Source organism: Entelurus aequoreus, linkage group LG26 (assembly GCF_033978785.1).
Source record: "Entelurus aequoreus isolate RoL-2023_Sb linkage group LG26, RoL_Eaeq_v1.1, whole genome shotgun sequence".
Lineage (NCBI taxonomy): Eukaryota > Metazoa > Chordata > Actinopteri > Syngnathiformes > Syngnathidae > Entelurus > Entelurus aequoreus.
This window is the reverse complement of record NC_084756.1, coordinates 31,594,596-31,618,912: the sequence shown is the minus strand read 5'-3', so window position 1 is coordinate 31,618,912 and position 24,317 is coordinate 31,594,596. Positions and strand designations below refer to the sequence as shown.

At 33.0% G+C, this 24,317-nt stretch overlaps 1 protein-coding gene across 1 annotated transcript in view; it reads right to left on the bottom strand.

Moving 5' to 3' along the window:
• Window positions 1-23,828, bottom strand: part of LOC133643605 (protein Wnt-2b-like) — a 42,739-nt gene extending 18,911 nt beyond the window's left edge. Inside the window, exons 1-2 of the mRNA XM_062038274.1 lie at window positions 23,071-23,828; window positions 6,360-6,580 (exon numbers count right to left, since the gene is read on the bottom strand). Coding sequence (XP_061894258.1) covers window positions 6,360-6,580; window positions 23,071-23,174 — 325 coding nt within the window. The 5' untranslated portion in view covers window positions 23,175-23,828. The remainder of the gene's footprint in view (window positions 1-6,359; window positions 6,581-23,070) is intronic.
• Between the last annotated feature and the right edge of the window lie 489 nt (window positions 23,829-24,317).

The following is a 24,317-nucleotide window of genomic DNA, read 5'->3' as shown; positions in this document are numbered from 1 at the left end:
CTTTGTCGGGTTTGGGTGCATGTCATGCGTTACTCTGCTGAAACACTAGGGGCACTGTGGACTATTCATTAGCATGTTAGCTCCCTTGACAGACAGGGGAGTATTAAAGTTAAAGTTAAAGTACCAATGGTTGTCACACACACACTAGGTGTGGCGAAATGATTCTTTGCATTTGACCCATCACCCTTAATCACCCCCTGGGAGGTGAGGGGAGCAGTGAGCAGCAGCGGTGGCCACGCCCGGGAATCATTTTTGGTGATTTAACCCCCCAATTCCAACCTTTGACGCTGAGTGCCAAGCAGGGAGGTAATGGGTCCCACTTTTATAGTCTTTGGTATGACTCGGCCGGGGTTTGAACTCACAACCTACCGATCTCAGGGCGGACACTCTATTTATTTATTTATTTATTTATTTTTTTTATTTAATTTTTTTTTTTTGTTGACCTCCAGCATCAGACATTCCTATCCATTACATCATATTCACATAAATTATATATCTATTGTCAGCCCTAAATGTCAAAATATTTTTGTTTATATCCCATCCATACCAGCCCTCCCAAAAAAGAAAGAAACAACAACAAAAACAAAGTAATATCTACAAATACATCGATTAAATAAACAAAGAAGAAAAAAAAAGGAAATAATAATACATTAATGATAATAATAATCAGAAATAAAATAAAATATAAACAGATACATATATACAGAGCGGACACTCTAACCACTAGGCCACTGGGCAGGTTATTGTAGATGAGTCCAATCAATGTTACATCGGGCATGTTTGTTGCAAATGTTGATGCGAAATCGGAGAAGAAGGCGTTGGCAGACCCAAACACATCCGACTAGTCAAGGTTAGCTGTTCTGGAAAAAGAGCGTCCATGAGAGCGGTGGTGTGTGGGTGCTGTGATTTGTGCGATGGCGAAGAGCAGAGATTATTATTATTATTATTTATCGATGTACACATGTTAAACGTACAATTTCAATGTTGATGAAGTATTATTTATTAGAAAAAAAGAATGAAGGTTATAGCGAGTACAAAAAATGGTGTTTATTTCAACTAATTCACTAAAGACACTATAAAATGGGGTTTATCCGATAACTCGATTAATTTAACAAAATAGTTAAAACATTACCTGATTACCAAAATAATTGGTTCAGCTTTTTTTTCCGTAAACCATCCCTAGTACGCATACAAGCTAAATATATTTGTAAAGTCCATCATGAATTAAAAAAATCAATCAGGAATTAAATAGAATTAAATATCTCAAATAAGGGTGATATTTGCTTATTTTCTGTCTGATAAGATAATTCTTCTCACTAAGCAGATTTTATGTTAGAGTGTTTTACTTGTTTTAAGTGTTTTGGTCCTAAATGATCTCAGTAAGATATTACAGCTTGTTGCTGAGATTTGATGACCTATATTGAGTAAAACATGCTTGAAACTAGAATATCAACTGTTGCAAAGCTGTGTCATCAACACTCACGAGTATAAAACTACTTTTTTAAAGTCATCATTTCTTACTTCAAGCATGAAAAAAAAAAATCATGATGCCGAGCGCATATCATTATGTCAAGATAATGGCACTAGCACTTACTTGATTTAAGAATATTTTTCAACATATTGAGCAAAAAGGTCTCTTTTTCTTTTTTCTACCAAGAAAAGTGCACTTGTTATTAGTGAGAATATACTTATTTTAAGGTATGTTTTGGTTCATTGAGGTTAGCTAATTTTACTTGTTTTGGAAAGTCTTGACAAGCCAAATTTTCTTGTTCTATTGGGAGATAATTTTGCTTAGTTCAAATAAAATACCCCTCATTTTTATTTATTTTTTTCTTGTTTTTGAACACTGACTTTTTGCAGTGTACCCTTTCCATCCTTTGTAACTGAGCTACTGTGTGGAACAATTTCTCTTGTGGATCAATAACGTTTGTCTAAGTCTAAGTCTAAAATTGCTGGGTCGGCTTCATCCCTCCCAGTAAGAACCTTCCGGAAAAAAGGTCACGGTTAGAGATGTCCGATAATATCGGACTGCCGATATTATCGGCCGATAAATGCTTTAAAATGTAATATCGGACATTATCGGTATCGGTTTCAAAAAGTAAAATTTATGACAGAGCGCCAATAAACCTTGCGTGCCGGCCCAGTCACATAATATCTACGGCTTTTCACACACACAAGTGAATGCAAGGCATACTTGGTCAACAGCCATACAGGTCACACTGAGGGTGGCCGTATAAACAACTTTAACACTGTTACAAATATGCGCCGCACTGTGAACCCACACCAAACAAGAATGGCAAACACATTTCGGGAGAACATCCGCACCGTAACACAACATAAACACAACAGAACAAATACCCAGAACCCCTTGCAGCACTAACTCTTCCGGGACGCTACAATACACACACCCCGCCCACCTCAACGTCCTCATGCTCTCTCAGGGAGAGCATGTCCCAACTTCCAAGCTGCTGTTTTGAGGCATGTTAAAGAAAATAATGCACTTTGTGACTTCAATAATAAATATGGCAGTGCCATGTTGGCATTTTTTTCCATAACTTGAGTTGATTTATTTTGGAAAACCTTGTTACATTGTTTAATGCATCCAGCGGGGCATCACAACAAAATTAGGCATAATAATGTGTTAATTCCACGACTGTATATATCGGTATCGGTTGATATCGGAATCGGTAATTAAGAGTTGGACAATATCGGAATATCGGATATCGGCAAAAAAGCCATTATCGGACATCTCTAGTCACGGTAAATGGTCAAATGATGGTGTCCTACTAATTCTGCCTAGCAACGAGTGTGATAACAAGTATTCACTCTTTCCACATTTTGTCATGTTACAGCCTTATTCCAAAATGGAATAAATGCATGTTTGTCCTCAAAATTCTACACACAATACCCCATAATGTCAATGGAAAAAAGTAATTTTAGAAATTTTTGCAAATGTATTAAAAAAATTTTAAAAAGGAAGAAATCACTTGCATATAAGTATTCACGGAGTGCGGTCCATGCATGGTAGATGTTTCCGGACCCTACAGCCTGTCAGCTGTAGGTTTTTTTTTTACCTTGAAAATCATTTTTTTACCTTGAAAATCAACTTTTACCTTGAAAATCATTTTTTACCTTGAAAATCAACTTTTACGTTGAAAATATTTTTTTTTTTACCTTGAAAATCTTTTTTACCTTGTAAATAATTTTTTTTACCCTGAAAATCATTTTTACCTTGAAAATCAATATTTTTTTACCTTGAAAATCATTTTTTACCTTGAAAATCATTTTTTACCTTGAAAATCATTTTTTACTTTGAAAATCAGTTTTTACCTTGAAAATCAGTTTTTACCTTGAAAATCATTTTTTTACCTTGAAAATCATTTTTACCTTGAAAATCATTTTTTACCTTGAAAATCAACTTTTACCTTAAAAAAAATATGTTGTTTTTTTTACCTTGAAAATATTTTTTACTTTGAAAAACATTTTTTTACCTTGAAAATCATTTTTACCTTGAAAATCAATCTTTTTTACTTTGAAAATCATTTTTTACCTTGAAAATCATTTTTTACCTTGAAACTCATTTTTTACTTTGAAAATCAGTTTTTACCTTGAAAATCGGTTTTTACCTTAAAAATCAGTTTTTTACCCCGAAATTTTTTTTTTTTTACCTTGAAAATCATTTTTTACCTTGAAAATCAACTTTTACCTTGAAAATATTTTTTTAAATTGAAAATCAACTTACCTTGAAAATATTTTTTTTTTTACCTAGAAAATATTTTTTACTTTGAAAATCATTTTTTACCTTGAAAATCATTTTTTACCTTGAAAATCATTTTTTACTTTGAAAATCAGTTTTTACCTTGAAAATATTTTTTTTTTTACCTTGAAAATCAGTTTTTTTACCTTGAAAATCATTTTTTTACCTTGAAAATCAACTTTTACCTTGAAAATTATTTTTTACCCTGAAAATCAACTTTCACCTTGAAAATATTTTTTTTTTACCTTGAAAATATTTTTTACTTTGAAAATCATTTTTTTACCTTGAAAATCATTTTTACCTTGAAAATCAATCTTTTTTACTTTGAAAATCATTTTTTACCTTGAAAATCATTTTTTACCTTGAAAATCATTTTTTACTTTGAAAATCAGTTTTTACCTTGAAAATCAGTTTTTACCTTGAAAATCAACTTTTACCTTGAAAATCATTTTTTACCTTGAAAATCTATTTTTTTTTACCTTGAAAATCTTTTTTACTTTGAAAATCATTTTTTTACCTTGAAAATCATTTTTACCTTGAAAATCAATCTTTTTTACTTTGAAAATCATTTTTTACCTTGAAAATCATTTTTTACTTTGAAAATCAATTTTTACCTTGAAAATCATTTTTACCTTGAAAATCAATCTTTTTTACTTTGAAAATCAGTTTTTACCTTGAAAATCATTTTTTTACCTTGAAAATCAGTTTTTACCTTGAAAATCAGTTTTTACCTTGAAAATCATTTTTTTACTTTGAAAATCATTTTTTTTACCTTGAAAATCATTTTTACCTTGAAAATCAATCTTTTTTACTTTGAAAATCAATTTTTACCTTGAAAATCATTTTTTACCTTGAAAATCCACTTTTACCTTGAAAATATTTTTTTTTTACCTTGAAAATATTTTTTACTTTGAAAATCATTTTTTTTACCTTGAAAATCATTTTTACCTTGAAAATCAATCTTTTTTACTTTGAAAATCATTTTTTACCTTGAAAATCATTTTTTACCTTGAAAATCATTTTTTACTTTGAAAATCATTTTTTTACCTTGAAAATCAGTTTTTACCTTGAAAATTGTTTTTTTTACCTTGAAAATAATTTTTTACCTTGAAAATCAACTTTTACCTTGAAAATCATTTTTTACCTTGAAAATCAACTTTTACCTTGAAAATAATTTTTTTTTTACTTTGAAAATAATTTTTTTACCTTGAAAATCATTTTTTACCTTGAAAATAATTTTTACCTTGAAAATCAATCTTTTTTACTTTGAAAATCATTTTTTACCTTGAAAATCATTTTTTACCTTGAAAATCATTTTTTACTTTGAAAATCATTTTTTTACCTTGAAAATCAGTTTTTACCTTGAAAATCGTTTTTTTTACCTTGAAAATATTTTTTTACCTTGAAAATCAACTTTTACCTTGAAAATAATTTTTTACCTTGAAAATAATTTTTTACCTTGAAAATCAACTTTTACCTTGAAAATAATTTTTTTTTTACTTTGAAAATAATTTTTTTTACCTTGAAAATCATTTTTTACCTTGAAAATCATTTTTTACTTTGAAAATCATTTTTTACCTTGAAAATCAGTTTTTACCTTAAAAATCAGTTTTTACCTTGAAAATCAGTTTTTTACCTTGAAAATCAACTTTTACCTTGAAAATCATTTTTTACCTTGAAAATCAACTTTTACCTTGAAAATCAAGTTTTACTTTGAAAATCATTTTTTTTACCTTGAAAATCATTTTTACCTTGAAAATCAATCTTTTTTACTTTGAAAATCATTTTTTTACCTTGAAAATCATTTTTTTACCTTGAAAATCATTTTTTACCTTGAAAATCATGTTTTACCTTAAAAATCTTTTTACCTTGAAAATCATTTTTGACCTTGAAAATCAACTGGCGAAGTTGGTAGAGTGGCCGTGCCAGCAATCGGAGGGTTGCTGGTTACTGGGGTTCAATCCCCACCTGCTACCATCCCAGTCACGTCCGTTGTGTCCTTGGGCAAGACACTTCACCCTTGCTCCTGATGGCTGCTGGTTAGCGCCTTGCATGGCAGCTCCCTCCATCAGTGTGTGAATGTGTGTGTGAATGGGTGAATGTGGAAATACTGTCAAAGCACTTTGAGTACCTTGAAGGTAGAAAAGCGCTATACAAGTATAACCCATTTATCATTTATTATATTATATAACTTTTACCTTGAAAATCATTTTTTACCTGGAAAATCATTTTTCTTTCACCTTTTTTTTTTTTTTTCCCATCTGCTCGTGTGGCAGCTTTTTCCTTGTGTGCGAGAAGACGTGATCCACCTCTTGCCTCGTGTGTCCTCAGCGCAAGCGAGCAGAAGACAGGCGACATGTCTGGTTGCCAGAAACATCCAGCCAAATATTTACATCTCCTATTACTGTTTATACATCACCAGTGACAATCTCCCCGTACTCTGCTGCTTTTTCTAAGAGAATAGCCACTTTCCCGCACTCCCCAAAAGAAAACACCTCGTGTTTACGTGTCGGGATTTATTCATGAGACATTCATCCATTAATGGTGTGATAACAGTGGGGATTTTTACAAGGGTGTGCGGTTGCCAGTTGTGTGCACTCACTTCGCAGCATCACCCTGCCAAACACGGTGTGGTCCCGGTCCAGGGTGCTGCAGTTCCAGCGCTGGTGTCTGAACTGGTGCTGGCACTCCTTGATCCACTCCTTGGCGCCCTCCCCGATGGACTGCATCAGTTCCGGGTGGCGCTGGCAGAGCTGCCGCTGCTTGTTCACCAGGCCCGGAATGTTGTCGCAGATCACCCGCGCCCCCAACGCGCCGATGTACCTGTGCAGGTGAACACACCTCATTACACTCGTTTACCCACATGGCCACTTGGAGATTCATACGGATGATCAAACGGGACAAAACCCGAAACCGGTGAAGTTGGCACGTTGTGTAAAAGGTAAATAAAAACTGAATAAAATGATTTTTTAAATCCTTTTCAACTTATATTCAATTGAATAGACTGCAAAGACAAGATATTTAACCTTCAAACTGCTCAACTTTGTTGTTTTTTTTTGCAAATATTAGCTCATTTGGAATTTGATGCCTGCAACATGTTTCCAAAAAGCTGGCACAAGTGGCAAAAAGGACTGAGAAAGTTGAGGAATGCTCATCAAACACTTATTTGGAACATCCCACAGGTGAACAGGCTAATTGGGAACAGGCGGGTGCCATGATTGTGTATAAAAACAGCCATTCGCAAACAAGGATGGGGCGAGGGTCACCACTTTGTCAACAAATGCCTGAGCAAATTGTCGAACCGTTTAGGAACAACATTTTCTCAACCAGCTATTGCAAGGAATTTAGCGATTTCACCATCTAAGGCCCGTGATATCATCAAAAGGTTCAGAGAATCTGGAGAAATCACTGCACGTAAGCCATGATATTACGGACCTTGGATCCCTCAGGCTGTACTGCATCAAAAACCGACATCAGTGTGTAAAGGATATCGCCACATGGGCTCAGGAACACTTCAGAAAACCACTGTCAGTAACTACAGTTTGTTGTTACATCTTTAAGTGCAAGTTAAAACTCTACTATGCAAAGCAAAAGCCATTTATCAACAACACCCAGAAATACAGCTGGCTTCGCTGGGCCCCAGCTCATCTAAGATGAACTGATGCAAAGTGGAAAAGTGTTCTGTGGTCTGACGAGTCCACATTTCAAATTGTTTTTGGAAACTGTGGACGTCGTGTCCTCCGCACCATCCGGATTGTTATAGGGCGCAAAGTGTAAAAGCCAGCATGTGTGATGGTATGGGGGTGTATTAGTGCCCAAGACATGGGTAACTTACACATCTGTGAAGGCACCATTAATGCTGAAAGGTACATACAGCTTTTGGAGCAACATATGTTGCCATCCAAGCAACGTTACCATGGACGCCCCTGCTTATTTCAGCAAGACAATGCCAAGCCACGTGTTACATCAACAGTGTGGCTTCATAGTAAAAGAGTGCGGGTACTAGACTGGCCTGCCTGTAGTCCAGACCTGTCTCCCATTGAAAATGTGTTTGGCATTATGAAGCCTAAAATAGCAGAAGGGAGACCCCCGGACTGTTGAACAACTTAAGCTGTACATCAAGCAAGAATGGGAAAGAATTCCACCTGAGAAGCTTCAAAAATGTGTCTCCTCAGTTCCCAAACCTTTACTGAGTGTTGTTAAAAGGAAAGGCCATGTAACACAGTGGTCAACATGCCCTTTCCCAACTACTTTGGCACGTGTTGCAGCCATGAAATTCTAATTATTATTTGCAAAAAAAAAACAAAGTTTATGAGTTTGAATATCAAATATTTTGTCTTTGTAGCATATTCAACCGAATATGGACCGATATTATCGGCCGATAAATGCGTTAAAATGTAATATCGGAAATTATCGGTATCAGTTTTTTTTATTATCTGTATCGTTGTTTTTATTTTTATTTTTTTTTATTTTTATTTTTTTATTAAATCAACATAAAAAACACTTACAATTAGTGCACCAACCCAAAAAACCTCCGCCTCATTTATTTCTGTTATTAATATTCTGGTTCCTACATTATATATCAATATATATCAATACAGTCTGCAAGGGATACAGTCCGTAAGCACACATGATTGTGCGTGCTGCTGCTCCACTAATAGTACTAACCTTTAACAGTTAATTTTACTCATTTTCATTCATTACTAGTTTCTATGTAACTGTTTTTATATTGTTTTACTTTCTTTTTTATTCAAGAAAATGTTTTTAATTTAGTTATCTTATTTTATTTTATTTTTTTAAAAGTACCTTATCTTCACCATACCTGGTTGTCCAAATTAGGCATAATAATGTGTTAATTCCACGACTGCATATATCGGTTGATATCGGTATCGGTTGATATCGGTATCGGTAATTAAAGAGTTGGACAATATCAGAATATCGGATATCGGCAAAAAGCCATTATCGGACATCCCTAGTTGAAAGGGATTTGCAAATCATTGTATTCCGTTTATATTTACATCCAACACAATTTCCCAACTCATATGGAAACGGGGTTTGTATAAATATATATAAAATACAGTTTTTCCAAACCGATTCAGCTACGGACTCTGAAAACCGATAACCCCATTTTTATCTTTTGCTTTGTAAACTCCGTTTTAAATGTGTTACTTTTATTGCGTTCCTTGCAGATGACTTTGGTTTCACTTCTTCAGCAGCGAGGGTCTTTGTTAGCGTTTCAGGTGGCTGATGTGTTAAAGCTTGATGTTTTTCACCCTCCTCACTGGATGTTTACAGAACATTTGGTGAAAATAGTGCAGAAACATTGAAGAACACCATGTTTGTTTAGAGCAGGGGTCACCAACGCGGTGCCCGCGGGCACCAGGTAGCCCGTAAGGACCAGATGAGTAGCCCGCTGGCCTGTTCTAAAAATAGCTCAAATAGCAGCACTTACCAGTGAGCTGCCTCTATTTTTTTTAATTGTATTTATTTACTAGCAAGCTGGTCTCGCTTTGCTCGACATTTTTAATTCTAAGAGAGACAAAACTCAAATAGAATTTGAAAATCCAAGAAAATATTTTAAAGACTTGGTCTTCACTTGTTTAAATAAATTCATTATTTGTTTTACTTTGCTTCTTATAACTTTCAGAAAGACAATTTTAGAGAAAAAATACAACCTTAAAAATGATTTTAGGATTTTTAAACACATATACCTTTTTACCTTTTAAATTCCTTCCCCTTCTTTCCTGACAATTTAAATCAATGTTCAAGTAAATTTATTTTTTTTATTGTAAAGAATAATAAATACATTTTAATTTAATTCTTCATTTTAGCTTCTGTTTTTTCGACGAAGAATATTTGTGAAATATTTCTTCAAACTTATTATGATTAAAAAATTTTTTTAAAATTCTGGCAAATCTAGAAAATCTGTAGAATCAAACTTAAATCTTATTTCAAAGTCTTTTGAATTTCTTTTAAAATTTTTGTTCTGGAAAATCTAGAAGAAATAATGATTTTGTCTTTGTTAGAAATATAGCTTGGTCCAATTTGTTATATATTCTAACAAAGTGCAGATTGGATTTTAACCTATTTAAAACATGTCATCAAAATTCTAAAATGCATCTTAATCAGGAAAAATGACCAATGATGTTCCATAAATTATTTTTTGAATTTTTTTCAAAAAGATTCGAATTAGCTAGTTTTTGTCCTCTTTTTTTTCGGTTGAATTTTGAATTTTAAAGAGTCAAAATTGAAGATGAACTATGTTTCAAAATTTGATTGTCATTTTTTTTCGTGTTTTCTCCTCTTTTAAACCGTTCAATTAAGTGTAAATATCATTAATTATTAATAATAACATAGAGTTAAAGGTAAATTGAGCAAATTGGCTATTTCTGGCAATTTATTTAAGTGTGTATCAAACTGGTAATTTGCAATTTAATCATCGGGGCATTTTTTATTTTATTTATTTTATTTATTCCAGCTACTTTTTAATATTACTGGATGTATTGGTATGCCATCATAATACCTATTTTTGTATGAATAATTATCTGTCAAATAGCTATCGTGCACTCCTTGAAAAATGTTTATTGTCATAACCATAGTATATTTTTTACATTTTCATATATAATTTATTGGCTTCAATTCATTTAACAACGTCCTCATTTCCCTACGTGATGTCAAATCAATGCCTCGTTTTTATATAAAGATTGTTATGTATTCGTCAAAAAATATATATTATTCATTGTACAAACAATTAATTTAATTATATATTTATCTTTACCATCCATATATAAATAATATTATTATGCCTCAGTACTTATATGGTCATGACACATTCACATATTTAAACTGACATCTTAATGATAATCTGAACTCAAAACTACATTTTCACGATGAAATTGCGTGCGAAGGCAATGCAAGCAGGTAGCACGCTGGCCAGATAGCGTCAAGAATTCCCAAGGCATGTAGCTAGGAGCTAAAAAAGCGAGAATGCTAACATTAGAATATTAACAGTTAACCAGTGTCAAGTACTAATTTATATGACTTTATACCTGCAAAATTAGCTAAAAAAAAAAAAAAAAAAGCAAGCATGTTAATGTTAGCATGTGTCAAAGTGTAAACCTCCAAAATGAGCTAACAAACCTAGCATGCTGACATTTAAGCTGTTAAATGAATTAAATAAAAAATAACTAATATGCTAATTTTAGCATGGTAAGTTAACCTGTGTCAAGTACCAACTTTTATGACTTTATACCTGCAAAATTAGCTAAGAAAAAATAAATAAATAAATAGCTAGCACGTTAACGTTAGCATGTTAACATTTAGCATGTGTCAAATTTTAAACCTGCAAAATGAGCTAACAAACCTAGCATGCTAACAGTTAACCTGTTAAATGAGCTAAATAAAAAAAGCTAACATGCTCATTTGAGCATGTTAAGTTAACCTGTGTCAAGTACCAACTTTTATGACTTTATACCTGCAAAATTAGCTAAAACTTTTTTTTTTTTAAAGCTAGCATGCTAACGTTAGCATGTTAACATTTAGCATTTGTCAAATTTTAAACCTGCAAAATGAGCTAACAAACCTAGCATTCTAACAGTTAACCTGTTAAATGAGCTAAATAAAAAAAAGCTAACATGCTAATTTTAGCATGTTAAGTGTCAAGTACCAATTTATATGACTGTATCCTTGCAAAATTAGCTAAAAAAAAAAAAAAAAAATTAAAAACCTAGCATGTTCATGTTAGCATGTTAACATTTAGCATGTGTCAAATACCAGCGTACAGTTAATGGCTCTGAAGTGTAAACCTGCAAAATGAGCTAGCAAACCTAGCATGCTAACAGTTAAATGAGCTAACTAGAAAAAAAGCTAACATGCTAATTTTAGCATGTTAAGTTAACCTTATGACTTATACGCCTCTGTGATGTATATACTTGCAAAATGAAATATACATTTTTTTCCCCTGGAAACCCTTGATGAAGTACTTCAACTAGCGGTGTTCAAAGTGTGGAAGCGTTGTTGGAAAAACGAGAGACTTTAGTGTTCAGCATACGTTGGTTGACCAGCCAGGACGCTTGCTACTAGTGTAAAAAAAAATGTATTCCTCGTAGGAAGTAATGTAAAGTGAAATGACCCTTTTAGGACGATTGATAAGCATGCCAAATGTAAAATTAAGTTAAAAACTGTTCATTTTAAACGCACTTTCGACAGAAAATGTCATTTTTCCTGTACGGTTTATTCAACGACAATCAAATCCGAGGTAAATATGATCCTCGGGTGTGTTCGTTGGCCTTGAATCCCATATTCCGAAGAGATGATTAAATCCCTCACGTTCAAAAGCCCAGGCTTTTAGCTTCCTGCTCCATTCAAGTCAAGTCAAGTCAACTTTATTTATATAGCACATTTTCAACAACTTTTTAGATTGCACCAAAGTGCTTTACAGGTTAAAAAAGCATGGAGCAAACAAAAAAAACAAAACAAAAAAAAACAACAACAAAAAAAAAAACAACTAAGCAAAACAAAAAAAAACAAGACCTACATAGGGGTATTTGTTTCATGTCTCTAAGACGTTCCTACCGGAAGTTATAAGCAGTTTTGTCAGAGTTTTCCTCTAAAAAGCAGTTTTTTCTCTGTTTTCTTTAAAAATTGCTCTAGAGCACAATTTTGAGTTTCGGGGTTCGGTTATTTTTTGAGATCGCAATTTCTACCAGTCCCGATGTGTGTGAGAAGTTTGGTGAGTTTTGAAGTATTTTACGGGGGTCAAATTACAGCTCAAAGAGGCAAAAACGAGTTTTTTTAGTACAAATTTGTCTTGAAGGGGAAATTTCCAACTTCCTGTTGGTTTTTGCCCGAGGATGTAAAATTATGAAATGTAGGTCTACATACAGGTTTTTGTTTCATGTCTCTACGACCTTCCTAGTGGGAGTTACAGGCAGTTTGTTTGTTTTTTTTCCTAGGGGGCGCTAGAGCGCAATTTTTACTTTTGGGGGTTGGTTTTGTTATTAACTTGCAATTTTCGCAGGTCCTGACTTGTGTGTCAAATTTGGTGAGTTTTGGAGCATGTTAAGTGGGTCAAATTGCTGCTCGAAGAGGCATAATAATAGGTATAATATAGGTATAATATATAGGTATATAGGTATAATAATATATATATATATATAATAATAAATATAATATATAAATAATAAATATATATATATATATATAATATATAGGTATATAGGTATAATAATAATAATAATAATAATAATAAACATTACAATTTCAATAGGGTCCTTTCGTCCCATTGCAAAAGGACTCCCTGTGGGATTCCTTTTGTCCTACACAAGGACAGTCCTGGACAGGACAAAGTAACCGTTTCAACATCAAGTGCTTCCCCATCCCGACCAGTCTGCTTCCCTTTGTGTTGTTCCCTAAATTTTAAACCTGCAAAATGAGCTAACAAACCTAGCATGCTAACAGTTAACCTGTTAAATGAGCTAAATAAAAAAAGCTAACATGCTAATTTTAGCATTTTAAGTTAACCTGTGTCAAGTACCAACTTATATGACTTCATCCTTGCAAAATGTGCTAAAAAAAAAATAAAAGTTAACTTTTAGCATTTGTCAAAGTTTAAATCTGCAAAATTAGCTAACAAACCTAGCATGTTAACAGTTTGCCTGCCATAATCCCTGCCGTTCTTAAAAAGGGTGGATCACTTGGCGGTGGCACCATGTTGCTTCTCATGGGGGGGGGGGAGGCCACACAAGGACAGTCCCGGACAGGACAAAGCAACCGTTTCAACATCAAGTGCTTTCCCCATCCCGACCAGTCTGCTTCCCTTTGTGTTGCCACCAGCGAGCTGGCAGTTTCCACTCCCGTTATGGCCGTGGTGCTCTTAGCTATGTGACGGAGGAGTAAAGCTGAGCAGGAGCCCCACTTGTGTTTATTGTCTGCTGCACACGGGGCCCCGCCACAAGACTACTTGTGTTTATTGTCTGCTGCTGCACACGGGGCCCCGTCACAAGAGCCAAGAGCGCTCGCACTCACACTCCAATGATCCCCACGGGTCTTTTGTCAGGAGTTCATCTTTCTCCTGGAATGTGTGTGTTTACTAAACACTACATTAATATTCCTCTTACCCAACCGTCTCCAACTCACCGCTCTAAGGTTGTTTCAATGTTCTATTTGTGTGGTAGAATGTTGCTTGGTACAATTACAAACCCCGTTTCCATATGAGTTGGGAAATTGTGTTAGATGTAAATATAAACGGAATACAATGATTTGCAAATCCTTTTCAAGCCATATTCAGTTGAATATGCTACAAAGACAACATATTTGATGTTCAAACTGATCAACTTTTTTTTTTTTTTTGCAAATAATCATTAACTTTAGAATTTGATGGCAGCAACACGTGACAAAGAAGTTGGGAAAGGTGGCAATAAATACTGATAAAGTCGAGGAATGCTCATCAAACACTTATTTGGAACATCCCACAGGTGAACAGGCTAATTGGGAACAAAAAATATTTTCAAGGTAAAAAAAAAAATATTTTCAAGGTAAAAAATGATTTTCAAGGTAAAAAATGATTTTCAAAGTAAAAAAGATTGATTTTCAAGGTAAAAATGATTTTCAAGGTAAAAAAAATGATTTTCAAAGTAAAAAATATTTTCAAGGTAAAAAAAAATATTTTCAAGGTAAAAGTTGATTTTCAAGGTAAAAAATGATTTTCAAGGTAAAAGTTGATTTTCAAGGTAAAAAATGATTTTCAAGGTAAAAAATGATTTTCAAGGTAAAAAATGATTTTCAAGGTAAAAAATGATTTTCAAAGTAAAAAAGATTGATTTTCAAGGTAAAAATGATTTTCAAGGTAAAAAAAATGATTTTCAAAGTAAAAAATATTTTCAAGGTAAAAAAAAAAATATTTTCAAGGTAAAAGTTGATTTTCAGGGTAAAAAATAATTTTCAAGGTAAAAGTTGATTTTCAAGGTAAAAAACTGATTTTCAAGGTAAAAAAAACTGATTTTCAAGGTAAAAACTGATTTTCAAGGTAAAAACTGATTTTCAAAGTAAAAAAATGATTTTCAAGGTAAAAAATTATTTTCAAGGTAAAAAATGATTTTCAAAGTAAAAAAGATTTTCAAGGTAAAAAAAATGATTTTCAAGGTAAAAGTTGATTTTCAAGGTAAAAAATGATTTTCAAGGTAAAAAACTGATTTTCAAGGTAAAAAATGATTTTCAAGGTAAAAAATGATTTTCAAAGTAAAAAAGATTGATTTTCAAGGTAAAAATGATTTTCAAGGTAACAAAAATTATTTACAAAGTAAAAAAGATTTTCAAGGTAAAAAAAAAATTATTTTCAAGGTAAAAGTTGATTTTCAAGGTAAAAAATGATTTTCAAGGTAAAAGTTGATTTTCAAGGTAAAAAATGATTTTCAAGGTAAAAAAATGATTTTCAAGGTTAAAAAAAAAAACCTACAGCTGACAGGCTGTAGGGTCCGGAAACATCTACCATGCATGGTGCCATGATTGGGTATAAAAGTCGATTGCATGAAATGCTCAGTCATTCCCAAACAAGGATGGGGCGAGGGTCACCACTTTGTCAACAAATGCCGGAGCAAATTGTTGAACAGTTTAAGAAAAACCTTTCTCAACCAGCTATTGCAAGGAATTTACCATCTACGCTCCGTAATATCATCAAAGGGTTCAGAGAATCTGGAGAAATCACTGCACGTAAGCAGCTAAGCCCGTGACCTTCCATCCCCTCAGGCTGTACTGCATCAACAAGCGACGTCGGTGTGTAAAGGATATCACCACATGGGCTCAGAAACACTTCAGAAACACTGTCAGTAACTACAGTTGGTCGCTACATCTGTAAGTGCAAGTTAAAACTCTCCTATGCAAGGCGAAAACCGTTTATCAACAACACCCAGAAACGCCGTCGGCTTCGCTGGGCCCGAGCTCATCTAAGATGGACTGATGCAAAGTGGAAAAGTGTTCTGTGGGTCTGACGAGTCCACATTTCAAATTGTTTTTGGAAACTGTGGACGAAAGAGGAAAAGAACCATCCGGATTGTTATAGGCGCAAAGTGTAAAAGCCAGCATGTGTGATGGTATGGGGGTGTATTAGTGCCCAAGACATGGGTAACTTACACATCTTTGAAGGCACCATTAATGCTGAAAGGTACATACAGGTTTTGGAGCAAAATATGTTGCCATCCAAACAACGTTACCATGGACGCCCCTGCTTATTTCAGCAAGACAATGCCAAGCCACGTGTTACATCAACGTGGCTTCATAGTAAAAGAGTGCGGGTACTAGACTGGCCTGCCTGTAGTCCAGACCTGTCTCCCATTGAAAATGTGTGGCGCATTATGAAGCCTAAAATAGCAGAAGGGAGACCCCCGGACTGTTGAACAACTTAAGCTGTACATCAAGCAAGAATGGGAAAGAATTCCACCTGAGAAGCTTCAAAAATGTGTTTCCTCAGTTCCCAAACCTTTACTGAGTGTTGTTAAAAGGAAAGGCCATGTAACACAGTGGTGAACATGCCCTTTCCCAACTACTTTGGCACGTGTTGCAGCCATGAAATTCTAATGATTATTTGCAAAAAAAAATAAAGTTTATGAGCTTGAACATCAAATATGTTGTCTTTGTAGCATATTCAACTGAATATGGCTTGACAATGATTTGCAAATCATTGTATTCCGTTTATATTTACATCTAACACCATTTCCCAACTCATATGGAAACAGGGTTTGTACAACGTTGAAACAACATGCTTTTTGACAACGTTTAATCAATGTTGGGTTCTGATGTTGAGTTGACCATTGAAATGTGGTCATTTCCCAACCAATACTCCACAACACAAATACAATGTTGAAACAACATGCTTTTTGACGACAATTATTTGACCATTGAAATTTGGTCATTTCCCAATCAATCTTCTGCAACTCAAACCTAACGTTGAAACAACATGCTTTTTGACAACGTTAAATCAATGTTGGGTTCTGATGTTGAGTGGACCAACCAATACTCCACAACACAAATACAATGTTGAAACAACATGCTTTTTGACGACAATTATTTGACCATTGAAATTTGGTCATTTCCCAATCAATCTTCTGCAACTCAAACCTAACGTTGAAACAACATGCTTTTTGACAACGTTAAATCAATGTTGGGTTCTGATGTTGAGTGGACCAACCAATACTCCACAACACAAATACAATGTTGAAACAACATGTTTTTTGACTACGTTTATTTGACCATTGAAATATGGTCATTTCCCAACCAATATTCTGCAACTCAAACCTAGCGTTGAAACAACATACTTTTTGACAACGTTTAATCAATGTTGGGTTCTGACGTTGAGTTGACCATTGAAATTTGGTAATTTCTCAACCAATATTCCACAACACAAATACAATGTTGAAACAACATGCTTTTTGACGACGTTTATTAGACCATTGAAATTTGGTCATTTCCCAACCAATATTCTACAAGACAAATACAACGTTGAAACAACATGCTTTTTGACGACGTTTAATCAATGTTGGGTTCTGACGTTGAGTTGACCATTGAAATTTGGTCATTTCCAACCGATATTCCACAAACAAATACAACGTTGAAACAACATGCTTTTTGACAACGTTTATTTGACCATTGAAATTTGGTCATTTCCCAATCAATATTCTACAACACAAATACAATGTTGAAACAACATGCTTTTTGACGACAATTATTTGACCATTGAAATTTGGTCATTTCCCAACCAATATTCCACAACACAAATACAACGTTGAAACAACATGCTTTTTGACGACAATTATTTGACCATTGAAATGTGGTCATTTCCCAATCAATATTCTACAACTCAAACCTAACGTTGAAACAACATGCTTTTTGACAACGTTTATTTGATCATTGAAATTTGGTCATTTCCCAACCAATAATCTACAACACAAATACAACGTTGAAACAACATGCTTTTTGACAACGTTTAATCAATGTTGGGTTCTGACGTTGAGTTGACCATTGAAATTTGGTCATTTCCAACCGATATTCCACAAACAAATACAATGTTGAAACAACATGCTTTTTGACGACGTTTATTAGACCATTGAAATTTGGTCATTTCCCAACCAATATTCTACAACACAAATACAACGTTGAAACAACATGCTTTTTGACAACGTTTAATCAATGTTGGGTTCTGACGTTGAGTTGACCATTGAAATTTGGTCATTTCCCAACCAATACTCCACAACACAAATACATTGTTGAAACAACATGCTTTTTGACGACAATTATTTGACCATTGAAATTTGGTCATTTCCCAATCAATATTCTGCAACTCAAACCTAACGTTGAAACAACATGCTTTTTGACAACGTTAAATCAATGTTGGGTTCTGATGTTGAGTTGACCAACCAATACTCCACAACACAAATACAATGTTGAAACAACATGCTTTTTGACAACGTTTATTTGACCATTGAAATTTGGTCATTCCCCAATCAATATTCTACAACTCAAACCTAACGTTGAAACAACATACTTTTTGACAACGTTTAATCAATGTTGAGTTCTGACGTTGAGTTGACCATTGACATTTGGTCATTTCCCAACCAATATTCCACAACACAAATACAATGTTGAAACAACATGCTTTTTGACGACATTTATTAGACCATTGAAATTTGGTCATTTCCCAATCAATATTCTACAAGACAAATACAACGTTGAAACAACATGCTTTTTGACGACGTTTAATCAATGTTGGGTTCTGACGTTGAGTTGACCATTGAAATTTGGTCATTTCCAACCGATATTCCACAAACAAATACAACGTTGAAACAACATGCTTTTTGACGACGTTGAGTTGACCATTGAAATGTGGTCATTTCCCAACCAATATTCTACAAGACAAATACAACGTTGAAACAACATGCTTTTTGACGACGTTTAATCAATGTTGGGTTCTGACGTTGAGTTGACCATTGAAATTTGGTCATTTCCAACCGATATTCCACAAACAAATACAACGTTGAAACAACATGCTTTTTGACAACGTTTATTTGACCATTGAAATTTGGTCATTTCCCAATCAATATTCTACAACACAAATACAACGTTGAAACAACATGCTTTTTGACCAATGTTGAGTTCTGACGTTGATTTGACCATTGAGTTTTGGTAATTTCCCAACCAATATTGTACAACACCAATATAACGTTGAAACAACATGCTTTTTGACAGATGTTTAATCAATGTTGGGTTCTGACGTTGAGTTGACCATTGAAATGTGGTCATTTCCCAACCAATAATCTACAACACAAATACAACATTGAAACAACATGCTTTTTGACAACGTTTAATCAATGTTGGGTTCTGACGTTGAGTTGACCATTGAAATGTGGTCATTTCCCAAACAATACTCTACAACACAAATACAACTTTGAAACAACATGCTTTTTGACGACAATTATTTGACCATTGAAATTTGGTCATTTCCCAATCAATCTTCCGCAACTCAAACCTAACGTTGAAACAACATGCTTTTTGACAACGTTAAATCAATGTTGGGTTCTGATGTTGAGTTGACCAACCAATACTCCACAACACGCTTTTTGACAACGTTTATTTGACCATTGAAATTTGGTAATTTCCCAATCAATCTTCTGCAACTCAAACCTAACGTTGAAACAACATGCTTTTTGACAACGTTAAATCAATGTTGGGTTCTGATGTTGAGTGGACCAACCAATACTCCACAACACAAATACAACGTTGAAACAACATGCTTTTTGACTACGTTTATTTGACCATTGAAATTTGGTCATTTCCCAATCAATATTCTACAACACAAATACAACGTTGAAACAACATGCTTTTTGACAACGTTCAATCAATGTTGGGTTCTGATATTGAGTTGACAATTGAAATTTGGTCATTTCCCAACCAATATTCCACAACACAAATACAACGTTGAAACAACATGCTTTTTGACAACGTTTATTTGACCATTGAAATTTGGTCATTTCCCAATCAATATTCTACAACACAAATACAACGTTGAAACAACATGCTTTTTGACAACGTTCAATCAATGTTGGGTTCTGATATTGAGTTGACAATTGAAATTTGGTCATTTCCCAACCAATATTCCACAACACAAATACAATGTTGAAACAACATGCTTTTTGACAACGTTTATTTGACCATTGAAATTTGGTCATTTCCCAACTAATATTCCACAACACAAATACAACGTTGAAACAACATGCTTTTTGACAGCGTGATTCACTTCCTTTTACTCTCCAGTTACAGTTTCCATTGTGACTCCAAGATGTGAGCAATGCTTCCTTGTGCATGTTTACGCTAGTAAAGGAACATGACCCACTATTCCTGTATTTGACTTGACATGATGATGAAGTAAAGATGGCATTTTTCTAACTATTTCATCTTCAATGTTGCATGTTAGTTCTCTCCCTCTTGCAGGCGTTTTAAAGTCTGCCCACAGATCACCAAAGGTTCACTTCTTTCATGCACCAGCGCCTGCACCTGACACTGGGGGTGGGCTATGGGGGAGATTATGGCCCCCGCCCACCCTCAAAACCATTCATCTTCATCAAGGCAGGGGGCCACAGCATTAGGTACACCAGCTTAAGCTCTCATAACTTGGTTTGTTGTACAATAATATTTACTGTCGTGTCATTCCGTTTAGTTGCAGCTAAATATACAGATGTGATGTGCTTATTATCGTGTTCGTAGCTTAATAACTGTCATATATGTTGAACCAAACTATTGACAATATTCGACATCACTACAAAACTGTACACATAATAAAAAATATATAATATCTGTATAAGATGGACCAGTTTTTATTTTTTATTTCCTAATGTTATTTTTATTTACATTTATTAATTATAGTATATTTATTTATATTATAATTATATATTTTCATTATATAAAACAATATTCACATTGTAGTAATTTATCATTTGTAATAATTGTATTTTACTGTATTTGTATAAAACACAATATTTTTTATACAATACTAATATATTATTATAGCTTGGTGTTTTAGTTGTAATGAACACAATATAATTTATCTGTAAAGATAGTTACAGTAGTATGATTAATGGTAACACAATAATATTTTAATAATATTATTTTAATAATAAATAAAACAATATCATTTATATGTAAAGATAGTCACACGAGTATGATTAATGGTAACAAAATAATATTTTAATAATAATATTTTAATATTAAATAAAGCACAATATCACATAAATACTATGTATTTTATTAATGTAAAACACAATATATTACAAAATATGATACAATTCATTGATATAAAACACAATATTATATGAACATAATATGACTTGTTATCATTATTCACATTTATTTTATTTATTTAAAACACAAACAATTACAATATATTAATAATGTATTTATTGTTGTATAAAGCACAATATTATTTAGATATTGTATGTTCTATTAATATAAGCACAATGTTATTTAGAAAATATCATGATATATTTAATTGCAGTATTATGTAAAAATTATATATTATTGTCATCATCATGTATTTTATGTATATAAAACACTAATATTTGTATACAATACTAATATATTATTATAGCTTGGTATTTTATTTGTAATGAACACAATATAATGTATGTATTATTTTATCTATACAAAACTGTAAAGATAATTACAGTAGTATGATTAATGGTAACATTAGTATAAATACAACACTATGATGTTTTAATATTAAATAAAGCACAATATTACTTAAATACCAAATATTTTATTGATGCAAAACACAATATATAAAAAAAAAATATGATATAAAACACAATATTATAAAAACATAATATACATTGGTATCATTATTGTCAACATTTATTAATTTTTTTTTAAACACAAACAATTACAATTATATTAATAATTTATTTATTGTTGTATAAAGCACAATAGTATTGAGATATTGTATGTTCTATTAATACAAAGCTCAATGGTATTTAGATTTAATTGCAGTATCATGTAAAAATTATTGTCATCAACATTTATATTATGTATATAAAACACAAATATTTTTTATACAATACTATTTTTTTATTATTAGAGCTTGGTATTTAATTTTTAATGAACACAATATCATTTATCTACTATTTTATCCATACAAAACTGTAAAGATAGTTACAGTAGTATGATTAATGGTAACATTAGTATAAATACAACACAATAATATTTTAATATTATAATACATACTATATATTTTATTGATGTAAAACACAATATATAAAACAATGTGATATACAACATAATATTATATAAACATACAAAACTGTAAAGATAGTTAAAGTAGTATGGTTTTTTATAATTTTTATGGTTAATGGTAACATTAGTATAAATACAACACAATAATATTTTAATATTATAATAAATACTATATATTTTATTGATGTGAAACACAATATATAAAACAATATGATATAAAACATAATATTATATAAACATAATATAAATTGATATCATTATTGTCAACATTTATTTTATTTATTAAAAATCCCAATAACAATTATATTAATCATTTATTTATTGTTATATAAAGCACAATATCATTTAGATATTGTATGTGCTATTAATATAAAGCCCAATTATTTGGATTTAATTACAGTATTATGTAAAAAATCATATCAATTATTGTCATCATCATTTATCTTATGTATATAAAACACAAATATTTTTTATACAATAATATTTTATTATTAGAGCTTGGTATTTTATTTGTAATGAACGCAATATCATGTATCCACTATTTTATCTATACAAAACTGTAAAGATAGTTACAGTAGTATGATTAATGGTAACATTAGTATAAATACAACACGGTGATATTTTAATACTAAATAAAGCACAATATTACTTAAATACTGTATATTTTATTAATGCAAAACACAATATATAAAAAAAACATGATATAAAACACAATATTATATAAACATAATATACATTGGTATCATTATTGTCAACATTTATTTTATTTATTGAAAACAAAAACAATAACAATTATATTAATCATTAATGTATTGTTGTATAAAGCACAATATCATTTAGATCATGTATATTCTATTAATATAAAACCTATTACATATTTATTATGTAAAAAAAAAATCATATAAATTATTGTCACCATCATTTATTTTATGCAATATTTTTATTTCTATCATTGATATCAAACACGAGTATATAAAACGTGATTGTAATGACAAATATTTAAAAAATGATAAGAGTGGAAAACGCATGACGTCACTCACCACCACGATGAATCCACTCTGGGTGTGAAGATGAGCAGCAGCCAAATCAGAAAGTAGACTTTGGACAAAGGTTTGGAGTCCGGAGGCAACTTCCGGTGCGCCATAGCGGACTTGATGTGACGCACTTAATGTTTGCTTTCCTTTTCTCTCACCTCCTGCGACTGGCACGCGTGCGCACGACGAGCGCCATCATCACCCCACGTCTCGTGGGAGACGTGGATCGGGACCGGGGGTCGTTACGCGCGCGCGGGCGCGCGCGTGCACGCACGGTCCGCGCGCACACCGCCGCCGGTACGGCGTCAGGTGAGAAACGTCAGGAGACGGAAAATGAGACCCACGGAGGTTTGCGTGGAAGGGGAAATAAGGAGCGAGTGGGGACGCGCAAACACTGAAGAGTGTGCGTGAAAAGGCTTTGACCCCACCCTGACAGAAGTAGTCCGTTCCAGGCTCAAACTGTGGCCACGTAAACACTTTATTTAAAAAAAAAAAAAAAAGGTTTGTGGTTATATGAGTTCTCCACCTGCCAGTTATTAATCATAACCGCCACCACGCATAATAACAATAAACAGAAAGATGCAAAAAATAGTCCAAATAAGCCAATTGACATGCTCTTGCACTTGCTCACACCCAAACTAGACTCTTTGTATAGTCAATGTGAACACCCCTCCCGCCAGTTATTAATGATAACCACACACTCGCATCAACTAATCAATAGAAAGACTCTAAATAGTCCTCAAAATCATAGCCCCACAATGCGTTTGCCCAATCCAAAGAAGATACATGCACGCGGACAACATCATGGCGATTGCACCTCCCGCCAGTTATTAATGATAACCACAAACTTGCATCAATTAATCAATAGAAAGACTTGAAATAGTCCTCAAAATCATAGCCCACAGTTTGTTTGCCCAATCCCAAGAAGATGCATGCATGCGGAAAACATCATGGCGATTACACCTCCCGCCAGTTATTAATGATAACCACAAAGTTGCATCAATTAATCAATAGAGAGACTTGAAATAGTCCTCAAAATCATAGCCCCACAATGTGTTTGCCCAATCCAAAGAAGATACATGCACGCGGACAACATCATGGCGATTGCGTCTCCCGCCAGTTAATTATACTCCTCTTATAATCCATGTGATTGCTCCTCTCGCCAGTTATTAATGATAACCACAAACTTGTATCAGTTAATCAATAGAAAGAAAGATGCAAAAATAGTCCAAAAAGCCAATTGACATGCTCTG